Raw genomic sequence first — 26,591 nt, 5'->3', positions numbered from 1 at the left:
CCCTTGTTGACATCCAACTATCTGAGTCTCACTGCTACCAGAGGCACACTGCTCACCCTAATCAGCTCTCCCCTCTCCCCCACCCCTAAACCCATACATCACCCAGAGCCCCTCCAATTTTTTTGTAGCATTTTTCAAATTTTAGCTGAGAGTGGATTCAGCTAAAATCAAGGGTTTTAGTTACCTTTTAAAAAGAGTGGCATCGCTGCTGCGGGGAGGGGGGATTCTCGCTGTCGTGGCGTGAGTGGCAGTCTGGAAGTGAGTTTGACGTTAAGTGAAGTTTAAGGGTTAACTTTACCTAGCACTCAATGCTGTATCTTTATAACTAAGGTTGTATCTCTGAAAACATTTTGTCTTTTGAGTTTTAGAGCTGTAAAATTTGAGTGTTTGGGAAGGCAGGTAGGCGTTCCCTGCTGCAGTGCTGTTAGCCAATCAGAGGCAATATATTTGCATGTATGAATATTCATGAGCCAAAACCTGTCTTTCTTCAGAGACCACTAATTCAGTGATCTAAAGCAGGGCTAAATAAAAACACCTGAGCACTTTTCTTCACAAAAAAAAAAACAGCTCACATGGCATTCATTCATACTAGAGACCAAAACTATACATTTTAAAATTAATAAAAACAATGGAATGAGACCTTTAAGGTAAACATTATTCTTCTATATGCATAATAATGAGTTAATTCAGAGTAAATCTTAAAAACAATGATTGATACACAGTGTTTGTAACAGAAGGTACATTATATTGATACTGACCCTGAGAGGAACTCTCTGTTTTAGTAGTTCTTCTGAGGCATTGCTCCAGGGAACCTTGTTGGCTCTTTTTGGTTTTTAGGAGTGTTAAATCATTCTAAGCTCTGGAATGTCCTCTGGGAATGTTCTGTCCTTCAATTAAACACTCTTATCGGATCATCTGTGTGGTGTCCTCTTTCTCTATAACCTGCAGTGTTTGTGGACTTTCAGTGCACCCCACTTCCAGCTGTTCCATCCTGTCGTCAGGAACACCCCCGGCCCCCGTTTTGTCGAGGACGCTGGGATGTTGAGTCTAGTGAGGGGACGATGCTGATCGTGCGCTTCTGCGTCCGTGAGATTCTGGTGACAGATGGGGGACTTGGCGGAGGGAGTGCCAGGACCCCGCCGGCTGCACCGCGCGGGCCGTCATCGCTCGTTAGCATCAGAGCTCCAGATCGCTGCGGGACGAGGAGCGGGAGAAGAGGGTTTACTTGCACCTTCAAAACATTTAATGGCTGTTAGAAGAACTTCCTAACTTTTAAGGGGGTATTCTGGTCCAGCTCCAGTCTCTTAAAGGCCCTAGACTAGATTGTGAAGGCCTATTTAGCACCAAAAGGCTTGCACTATCACTAACTTCTACAAACTTAAATTAAAAAAAAGTTGTGACAGTACACTTACTGTATGTGATGCAGAATTACTGCAGAAAAGTCCTTCAAGTGCTTGAAACCTTAGAGCAGTCGGCATTAGGCAAGCATGAAACATCTGGCCTGTGAGGTTGTTTAAAGTATAATGAACGATAATGAAAAAAAAAATGATAAAATGTTTCTCTGGTGAGCTTTTGTTCACATTCCGTGCTCGGTGTGACTTTAGTTTCTCTCCGTTCTCGTTTTTCCACCAGTTCTCCGGCTCCCTTTCCCTATGGGGCTCTTCTCACTGATCACTTTTAGGGTGATGTCGATCAGCACAAGGCATCTGTGAGCTTACCTCCGAACACGCTGTGATGCTACTCGGCGAAGAAGTTTGAAAAGAGGCGGAGTTTGACTTCACATGTATCGGAGAAGGCATGTGGTATTCTTCACCCTCCTTGTGTTGGGGCATCACTAGAGATAGGGGAGGCATGAGTGGGCTGAGTAATTGGCTGTGTAAATTGGGAAGAAAATGGGAATAAAAATTAAAAATAAAATTACAAAAAAAGGCATATAGGAATGTATTGTAGTGCATAAGGTAAAAATGCAAAAGTAATCACTGGTTCTATCAGCTACATATAGGCTGTGAATGAATAAATTGCTGAGAAAGTTGTGCTTATTAGGTCTAAACTAGACAGCAGACAAATAGGTGATAATAGGTTCTTTGAAAGGCAGCTTTTAATAGATGAGGAATAGAAGATTTACAAGAACAGCAGATTTTCAGTACCATAAAATTAGTACCATGATATGTAATCAATCACAAGTGAAAGCACCTCCAAATTTCATAATGACTCTTAATCTTCATTTCTCAAAACAATACATTCCAAAGCCTGAGTATCAAACAAGACAGAACATTAGTACACTTTTCCAACAATAGCCAATAGCAATTATGTTATAAAATGGAATATTGAACAGATTAATCAAATAGATATAAAATTACATTTTAGACTGAAAAATACCTGAGAACATTAAATTTGGCTTTGAAATAGCCATTATTGAGGTACCAGAGCTTCCTCAGATTTAAACAATTCCCAAAGTATAGGGCCTGTTCTTTTAAATGCACCTGATCACAAATTCATATGTTACTATAACATTTGTACAATGCTATAAAAAAGGTTGGGCTTTCTTCTGCAATTGGAAGGATTTCATTGAAAGGGGACAAAACTGGGGAATAAAAAAATAATATAAAATTATGTGAATGCACCTTTTTAAAAATGGTTCTATATAACAGAAAAAGAGTTAAGAAAGTAAAAGAGTGTTTGAACCAGTCAAACACACTGGAGAACGGTGGTTCTTGGTTTAGGGTTTAGGGTGGGGGTTCGGTCTGGAAGGCTGGTGGGGGTTGGAGGTGTTGAGCTGGGCTGGTGCAGTCGGGTGTCTCTGCCGCTGTTTCTGTCGTGGTAAATTCACATTCATGTAGTTGTTGTGGCCGATCTGCACTCCCGTAACGTTGGACAGGCTGATGCTCACACCTGAGCAGGAAGGAAGGAGGAGAACAGGAAGTTAATCTAATATTTAATCTGTAAATAATAATGTTTGATTTATTCGATAAAACTTACGATTTAGGTCACCTGGAGTTGAGTACTGGCGCTGAGAGGAACACAAAAAAAGAGCACAAGTTATAAAACTGCTAAATGTATTTAAGTGCTAATTAATTTACCTCACTCTAAACCCACAATTAGTCTAAACTCAAATAAATTAAGTCTGTTTTATGTTGACTATTTCCAAACATCGCTCAATTATTTTAATTTAGGTGAACATTTGTTGCCACATACACATTCAAACAGTGATCTTTGAGTTGAATCACCTTATTAGTGCCCCCTAGTTTTAACACCACATCATTCCCTCAAGGCTACCATAGGTAAACTTCTAAACTATACAGTGTATCACAAAAGTGAGTACACCCCTCACATTTCTGCAGATATTTAAGTTTATCTTTCCATGGGAAAACACTAACAAATATCAGAGAGTTCTTTACCATGAGGTGCCATGTTGGAACTTTCAGTGACCAGTATGAGAGAGTGTAAGAGCTGTACTACAAAACTGAACACACCTGCTCCTTATGCACACTTGAGACCTAGTAACACTTACGAGTCACATGACATTTTGGAGGGAAAATAATAAGCAAAAATAATAAGCAGTGCTCAGTTTGGACCTTTAGGGGTGTAGTCTCTTGGGGGGGTGTACTCACTTTTGTTGCTGGTGGTTTAGACATTAATGGCTGTATATTGAGTTATTTTGAGGGAAGAATATATTTATATATTATTCATTTTTCTCCTTTATGTGTTTTTATTCCTCTCAAATTCACAGTTTTTCTCTCGCACCATGTGAATTACCTGCGGCTGTTGTTTTTGCTCTAGTGAGTTTTTTGCGCTCGAGTTTTGAAAGGGGTGGTTTTGACAGGTTGGGAGAGGGGTCAGAGTCACCTCTTTTGTGACGGACCGCCTACTAACAACAGCTGGAGGAAGGCGAAGAAAGAAGGACGGCAGGAGAGTTAGCTAGCTGGCTATGCTAACATCCAAACAACCCGCTCTCCGGTGCGCCGGCTCTGTCTGCCCGGGTTAGCGCTTGCAGCGACCAGCTCTCCGGAGGAGAAAAATTAAGCTTGAGATCGATATTCTGTTTTGCACACATACAATTCTTTTTTTGTTCGCTGGTTTCACAGTTGTGCTCACGCAGACACAGAGACAGCGTTGTTCACTCAACACTGTTCAGTTACTGTATTTCTTTAAATTCTGAGTAAAGGTATAATGTGGGAGTCAACAATATTAACTCTCACACCTGAGTCATCTGAAGCCTGTCATTGGTGGGAGGAGCTCGGGCAGCTGCCCTGTGATTTGTTCCTGAAGAAGCTGGGTAGAAGAAGGGCTCTGTTTGTGTAAAACAAAGAAAATTAAGCACTTATTGAAGAGCATCAGGCTAAATTAAGACTAAATTAAAGATTAATCCAGACCTAACTGAGGTCCTGAGCTCAGCAGACGGATTAATCTTACCTGATTCTTTAGGTCGTGAGACTGCACTGCCCCCTGTGTCCTGATTAAAAGACAGCAGACGGGTTTACTGAGCGGAGAGAGCTATAAAAACACAGCCTCTACAGCCTCTCTAACTTATTCTATTATTTCCATTATTTATTAATAAATACCTGCGCAGGAGTCCACTCAGTCTTCACAGCACCACCTGACTTTCCTTTCAGGCTTCCTGCAAAAAAAGAAAAGAAAAATGAAACAGATAAAACCACAGCAACTCCCTAGCAATACCATTGCAACCGCCTTGAAACACTTTAGTTATCACATAGAACCAGTTTCTAAGTGGTAACTAAAGTTATTTTCAAGGCAGTTGCAATAGTATTGATAAGTGGTTGCTGTGGTATTGCTAATCAGTTGCTATGGTGTTGCTAGGTGATTGCTATGATGTTGTTAGGTGGTTCCTACGGTATTTGTAAGTGGTTGCTAGGTGGCTGATTAGGGGTTCCTAGATGGCTATAAAGGTTTTGCTATGGTACAGCTGTTGGTTGCAAAGGTTTTGCTTCTACATGATTGCTAGGTGATTGCCTGTTTGTTTGTTTTTTGCCTGGTGGTTGCTATGGTGTTGCTATATGGTTGCTAGGTGATTTCTTACGTGTACCTAGGTGGTTACTAAGATTGGTATAGCTGTTGGATTCTAAGGTGTTGGTAGGTGAGTGCTACAGTGTTACAACCTGACGGCCTGGTGATAGTAATTGTGTTGCTAGGTGTTTGCTATGATGTTGCTAAGTGGTTGTTGTGGTGTTGCTAATGTGTTACTAGGTGGTTACTAAAGTGTTACTCTGGTATAGCTTTTGGTTGCTAAGATGTTGCTAGGCGGTTGCTACAGTGTTACTTTGCAGTTAATATGGGTAATATTTTGTTGCAAAAGTGTTGCAAGGAGGTATACAAGGTGGCTGCTAATGCACTGCTAATTTGTTACTGAGATGTTGCAACGTAGTTGCTAGTGGTTGGTAGGTGGCTGCTAATGTGTTGCTGGGTGACTTCTATGGGATCCAAGTAGATTGCTATGGTGTTGCCTGGTGGTTGCTAACAGGACTTACCATTCCTTGTTTTAGAGCTGGTTCTCTGGGGTGATCCAAACCTGGAACTGACTTTAGACTTGCTGCTGCTGCTCTTGTTATCCTATGAAGAGAGAGAAAGATAATAAAGAAAAATAATTAAGAACAGGATATTACAGAATAATAACCTTTAAAGAAACAGTTTATACTTCATTTACTTCATCAGAAACGTGTTAACGAGAAATATGTATATTTGTAAATATAAATATGAATGACTTCTCTACCAGCAGTTTCAGGGTGGCATAAACATCATCATTTATTTCTTGTCTGTGCATCTCGTACACATCGCTCGTGACATCAGCACAATCTGTAATCAACACACAACAAACCAAACGAGAAACATAAAGTAAACAGGGTGTGTGAGGATTACAGGTGTGTGAGAGTGAGGTGTGTGAAGTAGTCAGCAGGTGTGTGAGTATTACTGGTAGTCAGGGTAAGGTAGTGAGCAGGTGTGTGAGGATTACAGGTGTGTGAGAGTGAGGTGTGTGAAGTAGTGAGCAGGTGTGTGAGGATTACAGGTGTGTGAGAGTGAGGTGTGTGAAGTAGTGAGCAGGTGTGTGAGGATTACTGGTAGTCATGGTGAGGTAGTGAGCAGGTGTGTTAGGATTACAGGTGTGTGAGAGTGAGGTGTGTGAAGTAGTGAGCAGGTGTGTGAGGATTACAGGTGTGTGAGAGTGAGGTGTGTGAAGTAGTGAGCAGGTGTGTGAGGATTACTGGTAGTCAGGGTGAGGTAGTGAGCAGGTGTGTTAGGATTACAGGTGTGTGAGAGTGAGGTATGTGAGGTAGTGAGCAGGTGTGTTAGGATTACAGGTGTGTGAGAGTGAGGTGTGTGAAGTAGTGAGCAGGTGTGTGAGGATTACTGATAGTCAGGGTGAGGTAGTGAGCAGGTGTGTTAGGATTACAGGTGTGTGAGAGTGAGGTATGTGAGGTAGTGAGCAGGTGTGTGAGCATTACAGGTGTGTGAGAGTGAGGTGTGTGAAGTAGTGAGCAGGTGTGTGAGGATTACAGGTGTGTGAGAGTGAGGTATGTGAGGTAGTGAGCAGGTGTGTGAGGATTACAGGTGTGTGAGAGTGAGGTATGTGAGGTAGTGAGCAGGTGTGTGAGGATTACAGGTGTGTGAGAGTGAGGTATGTGAGGTAGTGAGCAGGTGTGTGAGGATTACAGGTGTGTGAGAGTGAGGTATGTGAGGTAGTGAGCAGGTGTGTGAGGATTACAGGTGTGTGAGAGTGAGGTATGTGAGGTAGTGAGCAGGTGGGTAAGGATTACAGAGTTTATATGTTTATACAGAAGCTCCTCACCTTTAAATGAAGGTCTGAGGTTCGGGTCAGAGTTCCAGCAGCGCTGCATCAGATTGGTCAGATCACTCAGCCCAGCTGCCTTACTGGTGTCCACAGATCTAAGATCAGGCCTGTCTCCTTTAGGGATGCGAAACCTCACCAAACTGGAGAGTACAGCTGCAGAAGAAGAACAGATATTAGGATATTATATATTTGGAAGAGAAAGATGGATGATCACAAGCCCTCAAACCAAGCTGAACTGCTTAAATTTCTGTACGAGGAGTAAAGGCATAGAGTTATCCAAAAGCAGTGTGTAAGACTGGTGGAGGAGAACATGATGCCAAGATGCGTGAAAACTGTGATTAAAAACCAGGGTTATTCCACCAAATATTGATTTCTGAACTCTTAAAACTTTATGAATATGAACTTGCTTTCTTTGCATTATTTGAGGTCTGAAAGCTCTGCATCTTTTCTCATTTTCTGCAAATAAATGCTCTAAATGACAATATTTTTATTCGGAATTTGAGAGAAATGTTCCATAGTTTACAGAATAAAACAACAATGTTCATTTTACTCAAACATATATTCATTTTTATTGACCCAGGTCATAATTTAATGGGTTAACGAAAGGCTGAGGGTACTTACAGTCGTACGGCTCCTTTCCAGTGAGGACTGACCACAGCAGAACACCATAGCTAATATACAGAACGAGGAGAAAAACACAGTCATTAACTGCACTGATGAGTCCCTCCCCTCACTGTCTGGCCCCTAATAAAAACACTCCTCACCTGTAGATATCAGAGGAAAAGCTGGGCTTATAAGAGACCGACTGAAAAGCTTCTGGGGGCATGTAGCTGGTGGTCCCGCCCATCTCGCCATCTTCCTCTTTCACTGTTTTGGAAACGCTTCGGGCCACTTTGGCCAGGCCAAAATCTGTGAGCTTAAAGCAGAAATGTTCCTTATCAAACTACACAACTATTTCTACAAAGATCTATTATTTTCAAAGCTTAGGTGCAGGTTATAACAGGCTATAACTGCTAATATTTTAATTTTTTTTTTAAAGTTATTGTGCCAAGACTAATGTACAACTTCTTTAAACACTACCTTTAAATAAAGGATTTTATGAAAGAGTTACACCATATTACACCCGTTACAGCTGTAACATCTTAAACTCTTCTGTGAAGGCTTTATACAAGGTTTAGGAGTGTGTTTATGGGAATTTATGAATTTTTTAAGTTCTTCCACAGCAAACTCGCTCATCCATGCCTTAATGGTCCTTGCTTTGTGCACTGGTGCGTAGTCATGTTAAAACGTCCTCAAACTGTTCCAACAAAGTTGGGAGAATAAAATTGTCTGAAATCGTTTGGTATGTTGAAGCATTAAAAGTTTCTTTAATTGGAACTAAGGGGACGAGCACAACTTTTAATAAACAACCCCACACTATAATCCCCCCTCTACCAAACTTTAGAGACAGATGCAGTTATGGCTAAGGCAGGGTGGGTAAATGTGCTGCTGGATGCCATACTAATCCTGTACACCTCCATGTCTAACCTCATGTATCTAATCTGCTATCCAGGCTAGAGGTGCCAGCAGGTACAGTTCTAACCAGGATAATTCAACATTACCTTGGCGTTGAGGCTGTCGTCCAGCAGCACGTTGCTGGGCTTCAGGTCCAGGTGCAGAAGAGGTGGATCCAGCTGGTGAAGGAAGTTCATGCCCAGAGCGATCTGGTGGGCGATGCGGAAGGCGAGAGACCACGGAGGAGGTCCGTTTAGAGCCCTCTGGAGGTCCACCAGCGAGCCCCTCTCCATGTACTCCATCACTAGACCGAACTGAGAGGCTTCTTCACCCTCAGGTTGCCCTTCATACACACCCAGAATTCTCAGGACGTAGGGGTTCCCACCATGGTGCATCAGGTTTGCCTCCCGGAGGAGAGTAGAGTTGGAGCTGAAGACCAGGATAGAGATCATACGGCATATCTTTCATTAGGCAGAGTCAGTATCTACAGTATATTATGGACAAATGCATTGGGACACAAGCTCAATACTGAGAGATATATATCACTTTAGCCCACACTAGAGACAATAGGTTCATATTTAATTATCTGCTTCAGATACAGAGTCCTATTCTATTGACATTACATCTCTTCTACAGGCTCTAGTTAAGCCATGTGTGTGCATTAGGGGTGAAACACTTAAACAATTACTTTAAAAAAATTGATCAAGTATATTTCTGTGACTCAAGGAATCGTTTATTTAATGTAAAAACTCAGGGCATGGTATTTTGTGCTAACTACTTTTAATGCGGCACAACACACTTAAGAGTTACGTCACCCACACACAGGAAGAAGGAGGAGGAGGTTTTAGTTGAGAAGCGGCAAGGGAAAAAAGCAAACTCATGAGAAACTCTTATTTTGTGAATTTAAAAATAAAACCAATTGGTCATTCATTATTAAGTGAAATGTCTTGTATTTTTAATTGCTCTTTAGGCAAGCAAATATGTTTTATCCGATTACTCGATTAATTGGATATATTTTTCAGTAGAGTACTCGATTACAAAAGTAATCGATAGCTGCAACCCTAGTGTGCATTTACACATATATGTCAGCAATGGTAGTAAAATTAATATTTAGACATTTACATGAGACTACAAGAGATTTACCCGTCATCACACCGTAATAACTTTACGGCAACGTCCAATCGTAGTTTCAGATGCTTTGCTCTGAAGATCTTTCCGAATCCACCACAACCAATCAGCTGCCAGAAGTCCAAACTGTCATTGTGAATCACAGCAGGTAGTGAGCAGCTAGCAAGTTCCATTTCTCAGGGGAATCTGTTTCATTTTAAAGCAAACAGAATTTTAGAATTATAAACTAGGGGATGTGACAAAATATTGTTATTGCGATATATCTAATCAAAACTGTACAATATATCACAATATCAATTATGTCCCATATATCACAACAAAACACAAAATATCCTGTTTTTTCTGGTTTGGTATTAATATACTCAAAATTCAGTGTATAAAACACAACATTCTGATTTGGTATTGGTATATACGGGGCCCTAGGGTGACATCATGTAAAAAAAATTAAAAATGCATGGCCACAACTTATTAAGGCATGGGATTGAGATCCTAATCCGTGGCTTCATCTTATTGAAGCGTAGGAATGATAATTAAATTGGAGCCAGAGAATAATAAAGCTTGCTTTTCTGTGAATTAATGTATATTAAGAATCTGTAAATTACATCAAAGCTCATTTAATCCAAGAATAATCTTTGGTAAGAAAACGGAGAGTGAATTGGTTATTTATTTTTTAATCTTGGAATGAATGGAAAGAATTATCTTGATATTTTGGAGTCTCTTGCAGTGAGAAATGGCATAATTCTCAGTAAAAAAACATTTAATTCACATACTAAAAGCTCACAGCTTTTTATTTTTTTACATACACAACACACCAGTGTTTTTTTCTATTTTTTATAGGTATACTCAACATACCAGAGTACAAAACATAACATATACATTTATTTCTGGTCTAGTATAGGAATACTCAACATACCAGTGTACTAAAAACAACATAATATTTTTTTCTGGTTTACTATAGATATGCTTAACTTACTAGTGTATAGAAAACAATGAATATATGCTACCCTTCTACTTTGGTGCATGTCTGGTACTATAGTTTGCCCAACATACCCGCCTCTAAAACCAAGATGGATTAATTTAACATAAGGCTAAATTTGACCTTTACTTTTGGTCCTAAACCTAACCTTAAACCTAGTAATGTTAAAAATCCAGAGTTTCAGCATGTGTAGATAATCTATATGAGGCTATCTGACACATTATAAGCATAAAGGTTTTTGATACATTATTAAATCAGTGATATTTAACAAAACCGTACATTATTAGAGTAAATACGGTTAAAAATGTAGCACTGAATTTACCTTAAACATAGTCCGGGTGGAAAAAGTTTAACTCCCCAGAGAGAGTGCTTCTCTCTTCCTCTCTCTCTCTCTCTCTCTTTCTCTCTCTCTCTCTTTCTGGGCAGTTTAAATCCCGTCCATGCTGAAGGAAAGCCTGTGTAAAAGTGGTTAAAATGAGTAATATGTACTGAAATGGCGACAGAAAGACAGAAAACAGCAGCAGTAAAGTCTTTATTACTTTCACTTCCTTAAACAGACGGGGGAAATGTGACGTGAAGCCCTGTCTTTTACTCCAGAGGTGGAGGTTAATCCTGATAATCCACTCCAGAGCTTTGTTCCTACTGTGACTAAACCCTGGGCTGGATTCGGTTAATCATATGTTCAATGTGTTTGAGAGGAAGTAGAGATGTTGGAGGTAAAATATTATACAAAATACCATAATTTTAGTGTCTAAAGCCCTATCCGGACGGGATTAGTTTCTCACGGAGATGTCTGAGAAAAATATTTCACACTCCTACTCAGTAAAAAACTCTTGCAGCCTGACTAAAATAAAATAAAAAAATACAGGAGGACCAGTGAGTTTTTAGGCTTTCTCAGTTACACAACATCACGTTCAGTAGCTCCTCTATTTTCACTTGCTGTTGGGTTTACGTGGATTTCCGTGGAAATGTGTGCCGAAAGTTTAAATACAGTGTGTGGCAGTGGACAAATAGCTGTTTTATTAAACCCAAGGAGACAAAACTCAGAGATGTAAATCCGGACGGGACTAAAATTACTGGAGGACCACAGAGTTCAGCGAAAAACTGTAGATAATTCAGCCTGTAATTTTCTCAGAGGACGTCTGAGAAAAACACACACATGGTTTATACTGTAAAGGTATTGGTATATCTTATTTTATATTATATTTTATTCTATGATTATTCTTGTAAATATTGTTCTCTGGTGGGAATCTGCACCCAAGTTTTTCACTCACATGTACACCTGTACTCTGTGACGTGCCAATAAAAATCTTGAATCTTGAATCTTGGTCGTTCTGGATGGGAATAAAAAAATTGACAAAATTACCCCAGGACCCCATGAGAAACTAATTCCGTTTGGATAGGGCTTATTGTGAATTTCAAAAGTAATTTTTTTCCAATAGGAGAAGGTTTGATACCAGTGTCAATCACATGTTGATTGATGGAATATCTGGAGATGTCCACAGCAGACAAAAAAACTACGAGGGCAAGGCAAGAGAGTAGTAAAAAAAACACACACACACACACAAAACGGGTCTGTAACAAAGAAAAACAATCAAAAGAAACATATCGTACAAGAGCTAAAAAATGGGCTTCCATAGAATTATTAGAATTATTATTATTTTTTAAATATATATCTTCTAAACTTTAAGAAAATGTATTTTAAAAAGAGGTTTTCATTTAATTTATTTAACTTACCCAGACAGCACTGTAACCATGGCAAAGACACCACTTCCCCGTAACAGAAAACTGTATAAAAAGAAGAAAGTGAAGGTTAAATTTATTCCTCTATATGTGTATATGTGTTAATCTGTTAATTCAGAGCAAATTTACATATAACAATTAATGGTTATATTGATATTTGGTCGGTGTATGTTTATTACTTTAATCTTCTGACTATTTAAGGCCTAAATCAAACATGATTTAATATTGTCCTTTTTGGTATAGTAAAAAATTTATTTAGATTTTTATTAGTTTTTCCAATTTTATATATATATATATATATATATATATATATATATATATATATATATATATATATATATATATATATATATATATATATATATATTCCGTCTCCCCACAATATGAATCCAAACTGAAATGATCTTAATTTTTTCCAGAGCTGTATATTAAATATTATATATTGACCCTGGTATGGTTTTGCTATATATAAATATAAGTAATTTCCACATCGTCAGAGTTTGCCTTTTCTGCTCCACCATGAAGGAAATGTTGTGCGTCAGAGGAATTTCCCTGGCAGTTTGTTGGGCGCATGCGCAGATCCAAATACCTCCTTTTGTAGTTTACATCAAAACCCCTGTTTTACTCTTATTTTGACGGTTATTTTGGTGTAAATTTGTTTCTTTAGCCCGGATGGTTCTGTGCGCTGTATCAGGTGGAGGATATTTATCATAGTATTGTCTATAATTAGAAATGGAGGCTTTGGGTTTAGCGCTGTTATTGCGGGGCGCGTATATACGGTCATTACGGTACAGACGCCCCGCCCTGTGGCTCCGCCCACTGTGAGTTCCCCAAGTTTCATTTTGTCAACAATAATAACCCCCTACAGCCTGAACACGGACTTTTATACATTTACAATAGTGGATTAAGCTTCAGAACCGCCGGATCACACAGAACAGAGCCGGTTCTTCTCCTGAGATCCGGTTCTGCTGGACTGGACCGAGCTGAAATTTGATCTGGAGCGATAGATCTGCTGTTCTGGGTAAAAGTGCGGAAGACTGAAGCACCAGCAGCAGAGCTGTAACCGAAACCTACAGCCAGCAGGTGATCTATACCGTCTAAACACATGATCATGGTGAGATAATCATCTAATATCCTTTAATTCATTATTTTTATGGCTGGATGTGTTGTGTCTGTGTCCACTGGTCAAAAAAGTGGGCAAAATGACGTTATTTAAACGTTATCCTGATATATTACATCATATCTTCATATCTACATGTTATCTTCTATAGTAGCTATAGCCAGCTCAAACTGGAAGATCAGTTTAGCTTTGACCAGTGGAGGGTGTGTAGGAACCTGGCCAAGCTAGACAACTGGTACAACGAAGCTTCACCAAGCTGGTTAACCATTATGACCAACAAAACCAAGCTGGTTGACCGCTATGTCCAACATGACCAAGCTAGTTGACCACTATGTCCAACAAGACAAGCTTGTTGACTAGCATGATTAAGCTGGTTTGTCCCTGTTTGTTGACCATTATAATCAACGTGATCCATGTTTGTTGACCATTATGACCTACAAGACCAAGTTTGTTGGAACAGGACCAAGTCTGTAGACCATCATGATCAGAAAGACCAAAGCTTGTTGGCAGCCATAACCAGTAGGACCAATCTTGCTAGCTAACATGACCAATAAGACCAAGCTGATTGACCATTATGAACAAGACCAAGCTTGTTGGCTAGCTTGACCAGTCAGACCAAGCTGTTTGATAAACAAGACCAAGCTTGTTGGATAGCTTGCCCAGTCAGCTGACCATTATGACCAACAATCAAAATGTGTTGACCATTAAGAACAACAAAACCAAGTTTGTTGACCAACATGGCCAGCCAGACCAATCTGGTTGATCATTATAACATCATTATCATTATCATTATGACCAACAAAACCAAGCTTAGTGACTATTATGAACAACATGACCAAGCTTGTTGACTAGCATGACCAGCATGACCAAGTTTGTTGACCATTATGACCCGCAAGACCAAGCTTGTTGGCTACCATAACCAGTAGAACCAAGCTGGTTGACCACTATGACCAACAAGACAATTTGTTGACCAGTATGAACAACAAGACCAGGATTGTTAGCTAGTATGACCTATAGGACCAAGCTGGTTGACCAGCATGACCGACAAAACCAAGTTTGTTGGCTAGCATGTTGTTGTGTAGCATATTGGCTATTTATATTAGTGTTGATATGGATTTGTATGACTTCATAAACTCAACTAAACTATCAATTGGCATGTTGTCCATTTGTAATCTCAGGCCCTCCAACTGTGTTTGTATTTAGTTATTATAAAACAGTTTGAAAAGAGTGATGTTCTCTTTTTCTCTGATTTTGTCTCTCTTTTCTTTTTTTTACACACTCCAGTAAATCCAGAACATCGTCTCCTGCTGTAGCGCTTGGTCATGGCTCTGTCTGCTGTCTCTGGAAGGCTGGATAGGATGGAAGGAGAGCAGCAGCACGTGGAGGATGAGTTCACCTGCCCTGGGGTGTTACGGGGAGCTCTGCAGGACCTGAAACCCACAGTGGAGCGAGTGTTCGGGGTGGTGTTGAGAATCGGTGGGGAGGAGAATTCATACACAGCTCAGGATGGACAGATTTGGCTGCAGCTTAAAGGAAGAAAGAGAGACGTGGAGGCAGCAAAGGTGGGGTTTTGCTTGTTATGATTATGCAGGATGATCCTAAAATGTTCTTCCATGTGTAGAAATTTAACAGATTTCTCAGACTTGATAACCCAGCAGAGCGTGTACTGGTAGGTTAAGTAAGGAATGTCAATATTTGGTGGAATAACTTTGGTTTTTAATCACAGTTTTCATACATCTTTCATGGCACTCCTCCACCAGTCTTACACACTGCTTTTGGATAACTTTATGCCACTCCTGCAGCAAAAATTCAATCAGTTCAGCTTGGTTTGATGGCTTGTGATCATCCATCTTCCTCTTGATTATATTCCAGAGGTATATATTGTTATATTTACAACTTTAAAAAAATAAAATCCTAAATTTAAGTCTGCTAAGTCTGCTGATCTTGTTCATTATGTATTTATTTTACTTTTAATACAATGTTACAAGACTACAATATCTATCCCCAGTACAATAAGGCATATAAGTGGGCAAACATGTAAAAAAGTGTATTTATTTTCTTACTATATTCCTGCTTTCTTGTTGTAAGCTTACTACAACAAGGTTTTTTTCATTTGTTGCCTTTGAGCAACGTTATGTAGGTCACATTGAGTCATCATGATAAAGCAGTGGTGTTTTAGATAATCAGCTTGTTGAATGGTCTGAAAAAAAAAATCCAAAGAAAAAACTCCCAAATTGTAGTGTGATAGTATTTATTAAGTAAATTAGTACATATAATATATCTTGAGCTACTCCATCTTATTGTATATCACCATTTCTAAGAGGCGTATTGAGATATGAGTATTTTTAGTCATATCGCTCAGCCCTGGTGAATAATCCTTGTTGTATTTTTTTCAGCTTTTTGTGAAAGGAGTTGTGAACCAGGAGGCCCAACAGGAAGAGCAGTACCCTGAAGTCCTTCACTGTGTTTTCTGTGGAGCCAAGAAGTTCTTCATGGGCTGTCTGATAAGGATGACCTCAGCACACATAGCCGTGAGTAACAGCTTTTGTTTGATGGTGAAAAACAGAGTGGAGAGCGTGTTAGTCTGCATTCACATTTATTCATTTTTTTATTTAAAATCGAGATTTGACTGGACACGATTTTTCAATCGCAGGAGCTGCGATTTGAATTAGTCAGTAGCCTGCAAGTGTGTGTGAATTTGGGAGAAATGTTGTCTGTAGTTTATAGAATAAAACAACAATGTTCATTTTACTCAAACATAAACCTATAAATAGCAAAATCAGAGAAACAGATTCAGAAACTGAAGTGCTCTCTTCATTTTCTCCTCTTCTACAGCTGTGTGTTTATACAGAGGTAGTGTAACCGGGTGGAAGGAGTCGCAGTGTGTGACGCCTGCTTTGCTCTATTTTCTCTAGAGCACAGGAAACATCCTCTGCTCTACAGCATCCTGTATTTTGCAATATTCAGATCTTAAGGTTATAGAGCTGCTAGCTGATAATATATCAGTCTATCATTGACCTTTTTTGAATGACGGTTGCCCTTAAAAAAGTCAATTATGTTTCATGTAGGAATACTTCTGCTTTCAGTTTAGAAACAAAATAATACGGACTGACACTTTAAACACAGGCTTCCAATTCAATGGACATAAAAACAATTAAATATTTGAGTTAATTGGATTTAACTTGACTTTATATTCGAGTATTAGATTCTTCTTTTGTTTGCAATACAGGTAGAAAACAGCATTGTTTTACTTTTCCATCACTGGAATAATATAACTCAGGTCTGAACTGGTTCAAAAGGGGCTTTATGTAGAATCAAGCAACCAGTTGTTCTTTCTAAAAAATGACCATATATAGGCATAGACCGCATGTATGGAATATTTTGGAATATTTCTTATTTTGCTTACAATTGGGTACAATGGTTCTATACCTCTATAAAAGTATCAGTGTGCCAGTTTGTTTACAAATAACTCTTTCCTGTTGTGTACAGTGTAATTACTGAAATTCTACTGAAATTTTACTGAAATTAGACCCTCCATTGGTTTGCTTGATTGCTATTATCCACGTTTCCATCTGTAAAACTCTTAGGTCTCTCTTTTCTACAGGTGGGCTCTCCTGGTTGTCTCCTCATATCTGGTTTGGCTGAACCTGTTGTGAAGGCCTACTCCTTAATCATGGACTTGGTAGAAAAGTACAAGAACAATGAAATACCGGCAATAGGCGATTCTCTGGACTCACGACGGGTCTTCAAATCCCTGGTGGAGAAGCTGGAGGATGAGTACACTCTGGATCTGCTGGCGCTTCCAGTCCGGGTAAAAGAAGTTCTTCTAGACTTGGTTCAGCAGTCCGGAGGTGACCTAGGCTCTTGGGAGAGTTCCAGCACTTCGGCAGTTCCTACTCGACTGCAAATTCAGGAAAACGTGGATAGAGTAGTTGTTGGAGAACCTGTGGCACGAGTGGATCACCATTTTGCTCTCAAACAAAATCGCACACTTCCAGCACATTCCCCTCTATCAGATTTTCCTCAGACTTCCAAATCCCACATGTATGGTGGGCAAGATCTTGATTTGAACAGGATAGGACACAGAAGGCCAGAGGCTCTAGCAGAAATTGGTATCGAAAGAGAACCCCACAATCAGTTTTTACACTGTGGTGTAGGAGATGCAGGGTTTAGGACTCGTGCAGAGGGTGCAGAAGGGACAAACCAAAGAAGAGAACAGATGAAATTGTTTGGAGATCCATCCCAAAGCACGGACAACAAAAGTCGGACAGATCAACAGGAGGAGAGACTGCCCTCCACTGGAAACAACCCGGAATACGAGCACCTCCTGAAGTTCTTTACTGCTATGGGCTATGATGAAGAAGTTGTGAACAGGGTTCTGTACCGTACCGGCCCTAGAGAGCCCTCGCAAGTCCTTGACTTGATCCTTCAAGAGCAAGATAAATCAGGAACCCACAGCAGTGCTGAAGCCCCAAAACAGGAGGCCTCGCTTGGGGTCACTAGGGATGCAGGTTTGGGTGTGAATGTGAATGGAGCTCCAGGTACCAAAGAAGACGATGACTTCGTCTCAGGGGTTGTGAAGAAAGCGGCGGCAAGCTGTGGGTACACAGAGGACAACGTGGCCAAGGTTTACAGCAACTTCGCCGAGCTGAATCCTCACGAGCTGATCCTAAGCCTGCAGAATGTTGGCAGGACGGATCCTGAGATTCCTAGAGACGATGAAAGACAAAGAGTAGAGGAGATGGAAGAGCAACAGCTCTCAAGGAAAGCATCAGCCACTCTTCAGAAGGTCAGGGAAGGAGGTTTCGAGGTGGAGAAAAGTAGCATGACAAGGGAAGAAAAGCACAAGAACGATAGAGGAACGACTTTACGAGAGAAGACCCAAAAGAACAAGGTAATACCAGTCAAAGTACAACCATGGAATCAAGAGCAAGAGGCTCTCATGGAACTAGACATCAACGACTGGGCCAGCAAACAAGATCTTCCCACACCTCCTGGAAACCAGCCATTTCCTAACATTCATCCATTTGTACGAGGACCACCTCAGCCCACCTACCCCCCAACTTTTCCTCCCTACATCTCAGATCAGCACATGATGACCCCTGTAGAGCCTCCTGCCACCAAGCCTAAGCACAAACAGGGAACTCCACCCGGGAAAACAGGGGAAGTCGTCACAGGACCCCAGCGCTTCTTGGAAGGCTTGCAGTCCTCCTTTGTCCTCCAGCTGACAAACGACCCTGGCGATCCAGGATTGCGCCAGATCATCATTGATGGGAGCAACGTTGCCATGACGTAAGGATCAAAAGCTTTTCCCCTCATTCTGGAATTACTGAACATCTGTAAACAGATGTACCAGCTAAACTTAAGTCTGTTTAAGTGTAAACTGTTTCAGGAATTATAATATATTATGTATCATAAATTATTTGAGTATTTGATTATTGTATGCAGAAATGAAGTAAAGTTTACTAAAAGTTCACTTATTTACTCTGTCTAAAGTTTGAAACTGAGTTGAAGTTATTTAAATTTATCTGAAAATAATTTTACTTAAAAAAAGCAAATGCAGAAAGTTGAGAAATATTTTTTAAGTAAATTTTACTCATCATTTTTCAGTGTACAGCACTGGAAAAAAAAAAAAAGAGACCACTTAAAAATTATGAGTTTATATGATTTGCACCAGGAGTGGCGTAAAGTTATCCAAAAGCAGTGTGTAAGACTAGTGGAGGAGAACATGATGCCAAGATGCATGAAAACTGTGATTAATGGTTATGGTTGTAAATGTTGTTTCTGTTCTGTAATTCTTTAAAGCCACGGTTTGGGAAAGTTTTTCTCCTGTCGAGGAATCGCTCTGGCTGTGCAGCACTTCTGGAGCCAAGGCCATCGCAAAATCTCAGTGTTCATTCCTCAGTGGAGACAGAAGAAAGACCCAAAGACAAAAGGTAAAGGTTATTATGCTGCCTGGAACAATAAATGATTAAATATTTACACTAATATGAGTAATAATTATTGAGCTACACAACAATTAAACGTTACAATGGTCTCAGCATTGAGTTGTAGAGGTTCTTAATGGAGTTTCGTGATCAGATCCATGCAGCAGTAGGGAATTTTTTTAAATGTGTTGATTGCACGTCCAATAGCATCCCACATATTTTCAATCAGGGCTAGGTGTGATGATGCAGGTGAAAATGTGTGTAACACATGTGGTTCTCTCTTGTTTACAGAGCACCACTTTATGACACAGCTGCAGGACCTGGGCCTGCTCTCCTACACCCCCTCCAGAGAGGTTAATGGACGGAGGATAAACTCCTATGATGACAGGTACTTTCTTTCAATCAGCTGATTTTTCACAGTAACTGATAACGATGATCAGCCTGTAACTATCATATACAGTAACAATAATATTAAACATTCCCTGGTGATAAAAAAACTAATTCTATCGTACAGTTAAGCTTTATACATCTGTGTATTTCACATTTGTTGAGGTTTTGAATAATTGACCGACAGCGCAAGATGTCAGAGCACGTTGGCAATGTGATTGCGTGAACAAGGCATAAAAATAGACAGTTGACAGGGTGTAAGATAGCAATGAGCATCGTGATGCGCCTTTTGCACGGTGTACAACAGGGCCATGAATTAAACATTAACAATAATGGCACTAGTGCATCTCAGAACAATTGGGATGAGGCAAAAAAAAAGAATAGCTGAAAAAAATAAAAGATTCTAATAAAAAAAAACAGTTGTATTAAAAGCAGTTTAAAACTAACTTACATGACAGACAGGGTATTAAAAGAGTGTTTTAGAAGTAAAGATGGGCAGAGTTTCAGTAATCTGCAAAAATCTGCTTCTCCAAATTGTGAAACAACTTGGGAAACATGTTCCTCAACATTAAATTGTGGAGATTTTAGATATCCCACCATCTGCAGTACATGATATCATCAAAACGTTCAGAGAAATCTAAAGAGAAATCCCTGTGCACAAGAGACAAGGGACAAGACTGACAGTCAGTACTGGATAATGCTGAGTTTGGGCACTCTTTTCTGGTTTTCTGGATGGTGTTGACATCTGGCTTCTTCTCTACATAATACAGACAGTCTGTAATTTCTGAAAGTGTTCCTGATCTCATGCAGTGATTTCCTGTATAGAATCAGTACAGCCTGTTATTAATGCAGAGCCACCTGAGGGCCTGAAGATCACCAGCATCCAATACTGACCCTCAGTCTTCTCTGTTTCATTGGCCAACTAATACTAATAATGTTTTTGAGAATTGATACCATATTGCAAAACATAAGTTACTAGATAGATTGATAGATAGATTTGTTTTCAGTTTGTTAAAGCGTTATATGAAGATACTGCATCACGGATCTTCTCTAATGGACTGATTGCAGGTTTATGCTGCACCTCGCCCAGAAGACGGATGGAGTGATCGTAACGAACGACAACATGAAAGACCTTGTGGACGAGTCGCCGGTGTGGAAAGAGATCATCAAGAAAAGGTCAGCAGGAGATTTGTGGTGTTGAAAACACAAAGCAGAAAGATTATAAACACTTTATGATTTATTTTGTGTAATATCGAATTAAAAGTGATGTTTTTAAATTAAAGGAGTGGGACGTGGCATCTAAGTTGGATATATTTGTTAAAATATAAGGTGTTCTAAACTCCCATAAGCCGGGAGTTTTTCGGAGGGGAATAGTTTCTAAGGAGGGAGTCTGTGAAAAATAGTTCACTTCTACTCGGTGAATAAACTCCTGCATCCAGACTGCAATAAAAAAAAAACAGGAGGAGCAGTGAGTTTTAGGCTTTTTCGGTCACATGACATCGCGTAATGTAATGTAATGTAAACTCTTGTGTAGTTTTAGTTTGAGTGTGTTTATCATTACGTCTGTTTTCTACAGGCTGCTCCAGTATTTGTTTGCGGGGGATAACTTCATGGTGCCGGACGACCCGCTAGGAAGAAGTGGACCTCACATTAACGACTTTCTCCGAGCTCAGAACAGGTGCTTTACAAAAAACAGAAGCTATAAATGTTCTTAATTCTACTGTACGGAGAGGCACGGAGTGACCAGTGGTTTAAAGCGCTGCCACTACGATCAATGGATCGCTGGTTCGAAACAGCTACCGGAGCCCTGAGAGAGCACAATTAGCCTTGCCCTCTCTGTGTGGGTAGTTGGTGCTCTTTTCCCTCATCACTCCTAGGGTGATGTGGATCAGCACAAGGCTACATCTGTGAGCTGATGTATCTGAACCGAGTCGCTGCGCTTTCCTCCGAGTGCACTGTGATGCTACTCAGCAATGCTGCATCAGCAGCAGCTAAAAAAGAGGCGGAGTCTTACCTAACGTGTCGGAGGAGGCATGTGCTAGTCTTTATGCTCTCCTTGTGTTGGCGCATCACTACTCAACTGAATGGGTGGGACAATTGGCCAGATAAATTGGGAGTAATAAGGGAGAAATTTAGATTATAATATAATAATAATAATAAAAAAAGTTTTAAAGGTTTAACTTTTTTAATTTTGTTTATTTTACATCCATTCTAACTTATTTGCTTAGGATAATGACATGCTAAATTTAGACTAATTTCCATTGAGTACATATACAGCTCTGGAAAAAAATGAAGAGACCACTTCAGTTTCTAAATCAGTTTCTCTGATTTTGATATTTATAGTTATATGTTTGAATAAAATGAACATTGTTGTTTTATTCTATAAACTACTATAAGCAACATTTCTCCCGAATTCCAAATAAAAATATTGTCATTTAGAGCATTTATTTACAGAAAATGAGGAATGGCTGACCTCAAATAATACAAAGAAAACAAGTTCATATTCATAAAGTTTTAAGAGTTCAGAAATCAATAACTTTGTTTGTAATCACAGTTTTTGTGCATCTTGGCATCATGTTCTCCTCCACCAGTCTTACACACTGCTTTTGCGTAACGATATGCCACTCTTGGTGCAAAAATTCAAGCAGTTCAGCTTGTTAGATATATGTATACAGTAATGATTTTCTAACGCTGTCTCTTTTTCCTCAGCCCGCCCGTACCTGCCAGCCACTCCTTTGCAGGCGTGGCCTCCTCCTTCCCCCCGCCCACCTCCCAGCCTCGAGCTCACACCGAGGTGCTGCATTATCGTGAACGGACACCAGGAGGAGCTGGTAGACCTCAGAAGTCGGGCAGGAGTCCGTCTCCTCCGGGGGAGAAGGTGAAGGACAGGTCGGTGGAGGAGACTCAGCAGCTGAAGCGGGAGCTGGTGAAGATCTTTCCGGGGCAGGACAGTGTGGTGATGATGATGCTGCAGTGTCACCCAGCCCTCACTGACATCAACCAGCTGTCCGAATTCATCCTGGAGCAGCAGAAGGACACTTAGGAGGAGCATCATTGGGAGTTTTATCAGAAAAAGTTGGAGTGGTGGTCCTCAAGTACGGACACAGGAGGGTTTTGGTGACCATCTGCTTATTTCTTCCCTCTCATCTATTGTTTTATCAGCTCGTCTGATCTTATAAGACACTCAATAGTTTTATTATCTTCCTTCATCACTGTTCTTTAATATTCAGAACCACACAGGAAAGAAAAACACCACAGAGAGCATCCTGGATTATTATTATTTGGGTGATGGATCGTTTATTCTCAGCACTGCAGTGATTAGCACTGATTAGCATGGTGGGGGTGCATGAGGTGTTAATGTGTGTGTCTGATCCACTCCTACCAACACAACACACATAATATAGATGGAAAATTGATATAAAAACAAGGAGGCGGTCATAATGTTATGCTTGATAGGTGCACTGTGCAAAACTCTCGCAAAAGGTAAGCATGGTTGATATGGTACTTTTTGTCGTTTATTTCTTTTCCTTTGGAAGCTGAAGACTTTGGGTCCTATCTTACACCCTGCGCTAGGCTCATAAAGATGCTCATTGCTATCTTACACCCAGCCAACAGTCTATTTTCACACCTTATTTAAGTTTTTTTTTTTAGCATTTTCTCCCAATTTACTGCTGATGCAGCATTGCCCAGTTTAATCACAGCGCACTCTAAGGAAATTCTGATACAACAGCTCACAGATGCCATGTGCTGATCCACATCACCCTTTAGAGTGATGTGGGGGAAGAGCGCCATCTACTGTACCCACCCAGAGAGAGACCAAGCTTTCTCACAATTGTGCTCTCTCAGGGCTCTGGCAGCTGATGGCAATAAACCCAACTTTTACATCAACAATAAACAGAATACAGAATAAAATAAAATTACTGTTCCCTTAAATGAGCTGCTCACGCACTTTCACAGCATGATCAAGCAGATCAGCTTCCTCTGCTGAGAAGCGCAAAAGCACTGCGCTATTAAAATTGCAATATGCCAAAGTCAGAGCTCACCTGGCTCTTAAAGAGAATGATGAGCATGTGACACGTCGATTGGTTTATTTCACGTTGTGCCCAAAATTAACCACACCCATGCTTAATTACGAGAATTAGTACATGCCTTTTTCGAGGCGCGCAAGGTGTACTTGTCCAGTCGTTACGATAGCAAAGCCTAAATGACACGCCCTAAATCAAACTACACAGTGCACATTGATGGCTTGTCTGTGATATGTGTAAAATGGTTCAGCCTTATACCAAATATAACGTTTATTTCTAATAAATAATATTATTAAATATTAGATCTTTTTTTATTTATCAAATTTTAAAAACAATAAAACAACCACTGCAATTAGCAATCTGGAAACAGTATCTGACACTGGAATTTAAATACACACAATAGAACAATAATAAAGCATACTTTTTTACATTCCAGGCTGGTGGATTTAGCACTATAGTTTTGTTTATATTTCTGTCTGAGGTGTTTATTCATATTTTTCCATGATTAGAGGATGAATGTGATTATTGCACTGTGTGCAGTGTAGATGATATTTCCTCTGCATCGTGTTCTTCCAACAAAATGCAAAATAATGTTTATATTTTTGTTCAAAATCTCTTTATTAAAACTCACAAATCAGTTATCTGATTATCCAGAACATCCAGTCAGAAGGAGTTCTTGTAGCAGGAGAGTAGCAGCAGTTCTGAAGTCTCATCATTACACAATTAATATTGTTTATATTATATGTTTTAATTTCTTATTTTACTGATATATTGAAATGGTACAATAATCAGCAATACCATATTGTAAAAACGCTTTGATAACTGTCCATTACATTAAATAACACTGACAAAATTCAAGAAACCACTGTTTTAATAACAAAGACAATATTAAAATAAAAGAAAACTATATACAGGTGTAATAAGGTATTTATGACAAATATAATTACAATATATAAGAATTGTAATTATATAATATCTTTTTTCAATAACCATTATAGTAATAGTATTATATTATAATGTTACGTATTGTAAGAATTGGGGTTTTGCTTTGTTTTAATAAACTGAGATTAACCAGGTAATTATATAAATAATACAGCGAACGCTTCTGATTCCAGCTTTTATTAATTCTGATGTTTTTTTTTTTTTACATTCCTGATCAAAAGATTGTATTTTTAAACTAAATGATTTATTGTTTTTAAGCAATATTTTTTCATTAGTGAATATTTATTTTCATTATTGCTGTAAATCAAGGTGGTTAAATTACAGACCAGCATTTATACATCAGTGTGTTTAATGGCTTTTATTCAGTAATAAAGAATTGTTTAATAGTGATGTGGATTACTGCTGTTTCTACTGAGGATAAAGATCAAATCCCAGGTTTATTTATCATTTACACAACATTAAAAACTATATACTAAATATACACCTACTACAACTACATATAGTACATATACACAACACAATATACACCACTAAATATATACTAAATACGTGTGAATAACTACATATACTAACAATTAAATATACTAAATATACACAACTATATACATTAAATATACACAACTAAATATACACAACCACATATATTAAATATAACCAAATACATATATTAAAACTACACAACTAAATAAAAGAACTAAATATACACAACTACATATATTAAATATACACAACCTAATATACACAACTACATATATTAAATATACACAACCTAATATACACAACTACATATATTAAATATACACAACTAAATATACACAACCTAAAATACACAACTAAATATACACAACTTCATATATTAAATATACACAACCTAATATACACAACCTTATACAAACAACTAAATAACAATTATACCAAATGTAAAATAATGTAGTAAATATACAAAAGTACTTAACAATATAGAAATACTACACATACAGAAATATGTTTAGTAAACAGAAATATATTAAATATAGAAAACTATGTTAAATATATATAGTACTAAATATGCTACTTATACAGAAATAATAAGTATAATAAATATATAGAAATATTAAATATACAGAAATATACAGAACTAAATGTTGTTTTATGCATTTTTGCCTAATTATACAGAAATATACACATAATACAGAACTAAACATACTAAATATACTGAAATATACTATATATTCATAAATTAAGGCGTTTATTAATCTTTGAGAGATGTGTACATATGTGATAAATATAGAATAAAGGTGTGTTTGTATAGATGAGACTGGTCTGATCTGTATGTAAATATCTCTCTGACCCTTCTGTTTCAGGTCTTTCAGAGGTTTGGATTAGCTGGACACTCCTATCAGAATACACTGCAGGAAATACTGGAGACCAAATGATTTCCCTGGAATCACCTGCAGATATTCTCCACCCCAACCTGTATATATCCACTCAGTCAATTACAGACACATTGCTCATCTCCGATTCAACATTTCTTCAACTTTACATCAACTGGGTTTCTATTAAATGTTTTTAAAAAATAATATCAGGTGAAAATAAGTGATTAAAGCCCTATTCGGACAGGATTTGTTTCTCAGGGGGTCCTGGGGTAGTTTTCTCTTTTATGGGGGTGCTCTGTGATTCTATTCTGAAACGACCGTGTGTGTGTTTTTCTCAGACGTCCTCTGAGAAAATTACAGGCTGAATTATCTTCTGTTTTTCTCTGAACTCCGTGGTCCTCCAGTAATTTTATTCCCGTCCGGATCCACATCTCTGAGGTTCATCACCTCGTGTTAAATAAAATAGCTATTTGTCCACAGCCACGCACTGTAATTACACTTAGGGCACGCATTTCCACGCAGATCTATGTAAACACAACAGTGAGTGGAAATGGAGGAGCTACTGAACGCGATGTCACGTGACCGAGAAAGCCAAAAAACTCACTGCTCCTCCTGATTTTTCAATTGCAGTCTGGATGTAAGAGTTTTATTCCTAAGTAGATGTGTGAAATATTTTTCACAGACATCTC

The 26,591-nt window shown here is 39.0% G+C and overlaps 2 protein-coding genes and 1 long non-coding RNA gene across 7 annotated transcripts; 2 read left to right on the top strand and 1 right to left on the bottom strand.

Annotated features, from left to right (window-relative positions):
- Positions 1-386: 386 nt before the first annotated feature.
- On the bottom strand, positions 387-11,003 carry ripk3 (receptor-interacting serine-threonine kinase 3). 3 transcript variants are annotated; one of them, XM_049472651.1, is made up of 14 exons: positions 10,943-11,003; positions 10,726-10,858; positions 9,443-9,613; positions 8,407-8,728; positions 7,570-7,721; positions 7,427-7,476; positions 6,803-6,958; positions 5,729-5,811; positions 5,487-5,568; positions 4,563-4,618; positions 4,414-4,453; positions 4,202-4,290; positions 2,980-3,010; positions 387-2,892 (listed from the first exon to the last, which is right to left on the bottom strand). In XM_049472651.1, the coding sequence occupies exons 3-14, from the start codon at positions 9,598-9,600 to the stop codon at positions 2,720-2,722; spliced, it is 1,392 nt and encodes a 463-aa protein (XP_049328608.1). In that variant the 5' UTR covers positions 9,601-9,613; positions 10,726-10,858; positions 10,943-11,003; the 3' UTR covers positions 387-2,719. The 3 variants fall into 3 exon arrangements, with proteins under 3 accessions (XP_049328608.1, XP_049328609.1, XP_049328610.1); XM_049472653.1 differs by lacking the exons at positions 4,414-4,453; positions 10,943-11,003 and having other exon boundaries at positions 2,793-2,892; positions 10,726-10,932; XM_049472652.1 differs by lacking the exons at positions 4,202-4,290; positions 4,414-4,453; positions 10,943-11,003 and having other exon boundaries at positions 10,726-10,932.
- LOC125787849 (uncharacterized) lies at positions 5,838-6,573 on the top strand. The gene is made up of 3 exons (XR_007429578.1): positions 5,838-6,349; positions 6,392-6,443; positions 6,496-6,573. It is a non-coding gene; the product is annotated as an uncharacterized LOC125787849 (long non-coding RNA).
- A 1,941-nt stretch (positions 11,004-12,944) lies between the features above and the next one.
- Positions 12,945-25,998, top strand: khnyn (KH and NYN domain containing). Of its 3 annotated transcripts, XR_002651566.2 has the most exons (10): positions 12,945-13,260; positions 14,551-14,828; positions 15,663-15,797; positions 16,871-18,558; positions 19,072-19,202; positions 19,485-19,581; positions 20,649-20,756; positions 21,157-21,258; positions 22,290-22,675; positions 25,891-25,998. XR_002651566.2 is itself a non-coding variant. In XM_049472650.1 (9 exons), exons 2-9 carry the CDS (start codon positions 14,589-14,591, stop codon positions 22,621-22,623), a joined length of 2,835 nt encoding a protein of 944 aa, XP_049328607.1. In that variant the 5' UTR covers positions 12,945-13,229; positions 14,551-14,588; the 3' UTR covers positions 22,624-24,937. The 3 variants fall into 3 exon arrangements, 2 of the variants coding, with proteins under 2 accessions (XP_049328607.1, XP_007230331.3); XM_049472650.1 differs by lacking the exon at positions 25,891-25,998 and having other exon boundaries at positions 12,945-13,229; positions 22,290-24,937; XM_007230269.4 differs by lacking the exon at positions 25,891-25,998 and having other exon boundaries at positions 22,290-24,937.
- The last annotated feature ends 593 nt before the right edge of the window (positions 25,999-26,591 follow it).

This window comes from Astyanax mexicanus, chromosome 25 (assembly GCF_023375975.1).
Source record: "Astyanax mexicanus isolate ESR-SI-001 chromosome 25, AstMex3_surface, whole genome shotgun sequence".
Taxonomy (NCBI): domain Eukaryota; kingdom Metazoa; phylum Chordata; class Actinopteri; order Characiformes; family Acestrorhamphidae; genus Astyanax; species Astyanax mexicanus.
Note: the sequence above shows the minus strand (reverse complement) of the source record. Positions and strands in the feature narration are given on the sequence as shown.